Source organism: Geospiza fortis, unplaced genomic scaffold (assembly GCF_000277835.1).
Source record: "Geospiza fortis unplaced genomic scaffold, GeoFor_1.0 scaffold172, whole genome shotgun sequence".
Lineage (NCBI taxonomy): Eukaryota > Metazoa > Chordata > Aves > Passeriformes > Thraupidae > Geospiza > Geospiza fortis.
This window is the reverse complement of record NW_005054309.1, coordinates 8,180,426-8,186,942: the sequence shown is the minus strand read 5'-3', so window position 1 is coordinate 8,186,942 and position 6,517 is coordinate 8,180,426. Positions and strand designations below refer to the sequence as shown.

The following is a 6,517-nucleotide window of genomic DNA, read 5'->3' as shown; positions in this document are numbered from 1 at the left end:
TTTACCAATCCTCAAACAGCAAATCATGATTGCCCATTATACCGCCAAACCATCAGCAAAATCCCACCTCATTGCCTTTCTTAAATGGTTTTCAGATGTACAATATATTCAGAATGAAAGTTTTCTGAACATAAAGTCTAACCTAAGCCCTGGAGGCTGTCTTGCTTTAATCCACACATGTGCAAGTTTAACTCTTTCAAGCCTGGTACATTTTTCAGATCCTGAGCAATAATCTTCATGCTGCAGCCAATGTTTTTGTTGATGGAGATATCTAATACTTCGAGGTTTGAGATCACATTTAGAAGTTCAGCTGGGAAAAAAAAGAAAAGAAGACTAGAATTGGTAATTGTCTAGAATACATACAAGATGAACCCTAGAAAAATACAGCACCATGATAAACAGGAAGACGTGGCCAGGGTTTGCCTGTCAGTGTGGTTTAAACTTGCTAATTTCCTGTTCTACCTAAACAACACAGTAAATAAAGACTGGGTAGGAATCATAAAAATCTGTGAAAAACATTTATAAAAATAAAACCGGAAAAATACAGGGACTGTTAGAAAAATACAGAGGAATAAAAAGCAGAAATACAAACAGAAATAAAATTTTCTAATGAAAATACATAGGAATGTCTGTTACATATGGGGCTCCTTCTGCAGTGGAGATGAGAGTTATGGGGCTTCTCTTTACTGAGCAAACACCTTTTAAAACACACAATGAGATAAAAAGACCACACAGGATTAAGCTGCTATGGTGAGAGGATAGAAGGGAAGGATGGTCAGTGGTTGCCAATTCAGCCTTCCCAATCCTCAGACCTTCTTTTCAATCCCATGGCTAATTACATATTCAGCTCCTTAATTTTGAGCAATTAGTGTTGAAAATTCTGGCACACATTTTTTGCTTAAGGTCTCAAAAGATCCAGAAACCCTGGACCACTGAGGCAGCCAGACTGTGGTTTAGGTCTTCTCAACCCTCCCTCATATGATTAGAGAGAACATTTTTTCTTTGGAAGGAAGTGCACTAAATCCTCACATCATAAATACTGTTAACATGCAGAGCTTGAAATAAATTAACTTTTCACTGATATTGAGCTCAACACAGCCATTATCTAAGTCAAATAAGTTCAATTTTTTTGAAGCCAGCCTCAGCCCTGGTCCATGGACACACATACCAAGGGATTCTCCATCCTTTGCTGTCAGGTTACAGTCCGTCATTTTCAGACATTTTAATTTGCATCCTTCCTGAAGTTTTTTTGTCAGCAGTGATAGTTTTCCACCAATGTTACTGTTCCATGATAAATCCAGTTCTTCAAGCTGAGAAACAATTTCAAATGCTTCTCCTGCAACAGAAGTCTAGAATGAGTCATTCCATGTATCAATTTCAGTGCAAACAAAAATACAGGTTTGGAATATATTAAAGAGGAAGGTTAGCTACTTAATACTCAAATTCCTTTATGATGAATGTCTTGCCAGGAAAATTGTTAAATAAATGAATTATTGCTTCTGCAGCAATGTTGCATAAAATCTCACATTGTCTAAGGAGCAACATAGATCACAAGTAATTGTCACAGTGCACACAAACCTGAAATTTATTCAGGTTCCCAAACCCTCATCAGGCTGCTTGGCCTGTGCTGGGACCAGAAAGTCCAGTCTAGAGGGAAATCAATACAAGTGACAAGTCTGAATTTACTGTCCTGTAGAGTTCTGCTCTGTTTTATTTGGCAAATTTCCAACATCCTTTGTACTGCATCCACAGGTCATTTTAGAGGGAATGAAAGAATTCCTCTCACAACTATTTCTGAAACATGAAAGTTTCATTTCTGACAGGAATTTCTGAATCACTTCATAAGAAACCAAGATGAGCACTGTTTTGACTCAAACTAACTTTCCCATGATTTCAAGGCAGACAGAACTGACTTTTACTACATTCAGAAAAATCAGCGTTTTCAAGGCTTGACACACCTGTCAATGTGAACTGTGTTAGTGCTTATTTGAAATACTGACATCCCACTGTAAAATCCAGCTTCCTAACTTCCTCTGTAGAGGAGGGAGGCAGAGCATATTTGCATAAACTCATTCCCAAGAAAGATCAATTAATCAGACCATATGCAAATGTAATTTCAAAGTGTCATATGCATTTTTTTGATCTAAAGTCTAATAATTGAGAATTGTATTTTAATAGTAACATCCTTTCATGTCTCTGTGGTTTTCATAATTAATTTTTCACAAAAGATTTATAATAGAAAAATAATTACTTCCATAAGTGAATATCCAGGTTTGAGAGGAAAGGCCACATTTTAATTCTTATTTTTGCATTTATTTTAAATTATTGCCTCGGTGTTGAATACTGAGCAATGCTCTACAGTTGAGAAGTGCAGCATAGCCTGTTTCTGTTTGACATGAAGACTATAGATTTCCAGACAAATTTTCCTCCCAGAAGATAAATAAATAAATATAACTCCAGGAATTGTTTCCTATCACCTTTCACAGTCAAGCTCTGAGTGACTACATAGTTGATATTATGATTATATTTCAGACATTGACTTCTAAACAGGATGTGCTGAGTCTACAAGAGGCCACATTTCTGCAGAGAGATGTGGACAAGGTCACACAGCCAGGATTAGCCTAAATACACAAGTTGTTTTCAAAATCACAGGCAAAATCAATGCCAACTGACTGTTGCTATGCCACGTGCCAAGGGCATCACATTTTGTCTGGAAATTCAAGTTCTGTGATCAATTTTCTGTCTGTCCCAGCAGATGCTAAACTGAACTTGGAAGGAAACAGCACTGAAGAACCTGGCAGGAAGAATCAATTGGAAAAATAACCAATAAAATTCAGAGGGAGAAAAAAACCGTCAATGAACAAAAACCAAGTCTATGAGAAGGGTTTGGAAAAGAATGAAATAAATCTGAAAAAATAACAGAAAATTAAATACAGATTTCACACTCATCAGAAACAGAGCAGTTATTTTCACCAGCTTTTGTAGAGATGCTTATTTCCTCCCCAGGAGATTGCATGACTCACTTTTGATCTACCACCATATATGTCATTTTATTTCTGAACCTTTCCTGGAAAAGGCTTGGATATGAATGAAATGAACAAAGCCCAGCTTTATAACTCAGACCCATTTTAGAACTTTCAAAATAAGCAATGACTTTTATAATTTCTAATTGATTGTGTTGGCCCTTCTTTTAAATACAAACCACAGATCCACTCCGGAGTAAGTGGATCCAGGCCCGGAGGTGACGGAATCTGAGTGTGCAACACCACCTTAAAAACCTTTCCATCTCACACTTTGCAGAAAGCAGGGTGCAGGCATTCCAAGCAAAGAAGCAATCAGAGGAATAAACTTCTCCGAGACTTGAAAAAACAGTAAGTCATAAAGCTCTGAGGCAGCACTTCTGGTTTTAAGTCTTCTCCCAAAAAGACCATTGGGGTTTTCACAATGAGCACTCACCTGTCCTGCAGCTGCAAGACCTAAGCTGACCCTATTGTGATTGACTCTGCTTCTAGGCAAAAAAAGCAATCCAAATTCAAAATATCCTTTCCTGCAAATAGGACTGGATTCTCTTCCCTTCTGAGTATGAAAGCTTCACACCCTGAGGAATGAACTCTGCAGAGCTACCTGAAGGGGTAAGGTCACCCATAAGCCCAAGTTTCTACTGTTTCACAGCAGGAGTTTACTTTGCCCAGTGTGGAAGCAGCAGGAGTAGGATGTGGGAAGAGATGAGGTGGATTACATTAGCCCCAAGCTGTCTGGAAGTAAATGTAAATGCAATCCTGTACCTAAGGAGATGACATCCTCAGCTGTCAGCCTGCAGTTGTTAAGTCGGAGGACTTTTAACAGGCTCACGTGGTGAAGATGGACAGTGAGAGCTTTCAAAGTGCCTCCAACACAACCATTCCAGGACAGGCTGAGCTCTTCCAGCTCTGGGAGAAACGGCAGTAAAGAAGCTGTAAGGAAAGAAAAGAAAAAGCTTTTCTGTTTGCACATTTCTGCACACCCTGGATATCACTACATCTTAATATTGACATGTTTTCTACAGTCAATACAGAATTATAAAGCCATGACAATTTGTACCTCACTTTTCTTATCTGTAGCTCGAGTGTAAGGACAATCATCTGCTTCACAGACCTGGATGATTTCTATATTTATATATATTACATAATTGACATCATTTATTAATTAATATTTCTCAGGGACCTGGGACCATCAGATTAAATGTGAAAATGTATAAAAGAAAGGGAAGGGAAAAGAGGAGATGGAATAATAGAACAGGCAAATAAAAATTAAAGAAATACATGAAGTGATTATTTGAATAAAATGTGCATCTACCTAGCTCTGTTACATCTGCTGCACTTAGTGCACAATTATTTAGATCCAGATTCTTGCTGCTGGGTTTCTTTCCCAGTTTCTCCATGAACTGGTTAAATCTCTGCTCACCAGATGGTGACTCTTCTTCAGAAGTGTGATGTGAATGTCCATCTAAGCAACAGAGAAAAAGGGCCCTGGTTACCTCTGCTAATAAAGGTGTAAAACCTGCCTGAGGCTGCCAGGTGAAGACTTCAGGAAATGAATTAAATCTGACAATGAAGCAGGCTCCATTTTTCATCAATGTGGACCAACAAGGTGACTGATAAGATCATTATATATCAAATCAATACAAAAGTCCTCCCACATTTTCATTTAACATCTGTGTAAGGTAGTTCCTGCTTTTCTAAGCTTTGCAGAGAAAAAAAGAAAAATTACAGAAAATAGCAATCTACCCTCAGTAGCTGCCCTCTTATCATTTCCCCAAACTGACTCAGACCCCTTAGGACGAAGGATGGTGTTCTAAGCTTCACCTTCCATCTCTCTTTGAAAAATAGTTCCATTTTCTCTGGAGTGGATGTAAAGAGTATCTTTGTGTGTACAAAACAACATCCATGAGGGATTCCCATTCCCTTCCCCTCCTCCTGCCCAGTGCCAAGTGATAGGAAACATCTGCTCCTGCTGTCTTCAGACTGCTTGAGCAGGACAGAGACCCATCTTAAACACAACAGGCCAAGCTACTGCTCAAAGCTTGGCTCTGAAACCAAATAAGCTCTGGAACTAATGACCTGACTTTAGCACTAACTCTCACATTGCAGACCAAAGAGAATTCACCCAAAGACTTTACTCTTCCTCAGCAATGTGGATCTAACTCCTTGCTTAGCACCTATCAAATCAGAGGGTAAATCCTTGATAATGTTCCAATCAGAAGTAAATCCTGACTAGAGGATAAACTGTAGGCAGCAAATACAGGATTTTGGTGAGCAGGAAAACAGCTGATTTTCTATGAAATTAAAATATTTACACATACACACGTGTTTCATTATTGTACCAGCATTACCTTCTACAGAGAGATCTTGCTTTTCACTCTGATCATCAGCTCCATCACTGCTTATTTCTGTTTCTTCAATTTCCCTTCTGTCCTTGCCTTCAGATTTCCCAAAGTCAAAGCTTTTGAAGAATTCTTTGATGGCTGAAGGCTGCTCTTTCCTTTTTTCAGGAGCACACTTCTTTCCTTGGAACTGTTTTATAACAAAGTCAAATGGGGAACTCTTTGGGTTGTCCTCTTCATGTCTACCCTGACAGTTCTGGTCATCTTTCAGGGGATCAGCAGACAGAATAAGTGTGAATTAGAATTAGAATTTAGTAATGTTTACTCTTGCTTACCTTTTTTCATAATGGCAGATGCACTGAGAATTTGCCACCATTGCCTCCATCCAACCATGTATCATAGCCAAGTGTTCAAGGGCAGAGCACTCACAATCACAAGAAGCTGAGACAATGTTTAAAACCTGGCATTAATGTGTTGTTACAGTTGTATTCCTTAGACATACAAAAATGGTACAAGCCAATGTACCTTGATGTACATGCACAGTTACTGAGCTGTAGAGCAATCCTGCTTTCCCTGGCTGTGATTTCCTGCTGTAAAGAGGCATTATTTGAAACAAAGAACATACCTGTCTTTTCCATGGGTACATCTGATGTTCCCTTTCACACTTTCCAGTTTTTACAGCACTTTCAGGCTTTGTGGGATAGGTGAGCCATGGCATGCAAACAAAACCGCACACCTTTCCTTAACAGGAACTTTCCATGTAGTTTTCTCTCACAAGTTTCTGTTTTCATCGGTTTGACAGCAGCAAGTCTGCACTAGGTGAGCCATGGCATGCAAACAAAACTGCACTCCTTTCCTTAATAGGAGCTTTCCGTGCAGTTTCTCTCACGAGTTTCTGTCTTCAGTTTGACAGCAGCAGCTCTGCAAAAGTGTTTGTTGGCTCTTTCCTGGTATCTCTATTCCGCTGTACTCTATCCCAAAGTCTGCCGGTCCTGGGGCTGAGAAGTCCATTTAAATGCTCCGATCATGTCCCAGCTTAGATCGCTCTCAAGGCAGAAATCAGGAAGTGGCAGCAAAATCTTCCCTACTGCTCACAAACCACTGCATGCCCCGAGACAGCTGTTAGGAGAGGCTGAGTCACCGCAGAGATCAGAT

General features: G+C 39.3%; 1 protein-coding gene across 1 annotated transcript in view; it reads right to left on the bottom strand.

Annotated features, from left to right (window-relative positions):
- LRRC31 (leucine rich repeat containing 31) overlaps positions 1–6,080 on the bottom strand; it is a 10,853-nt gene extending 4,773 nt beyond the window's left edge. The window contains 7 exon segments of the mRNA XM_005419153.3: positions 143–310; positions 1,169–1,336; positions 3,786–3,953; positions 4,336–4,485; positions 5,372–5,626; positions 5,988–6,012; positions 6,015–6,080. Of these exon segments, the coding sequence (XP_005419210.3) occupies positions 143–310; positions 1,169–1,336; positions 3,786–3,953; positions 4,336–4,485; positions 5,372–5,626; positions 5,988–6,012; positions 6,015–6,080 (1,000 nt within the window).
- Between the last annotated feature and the right edge of the window lie 437 nt (positions 6,081–6,517).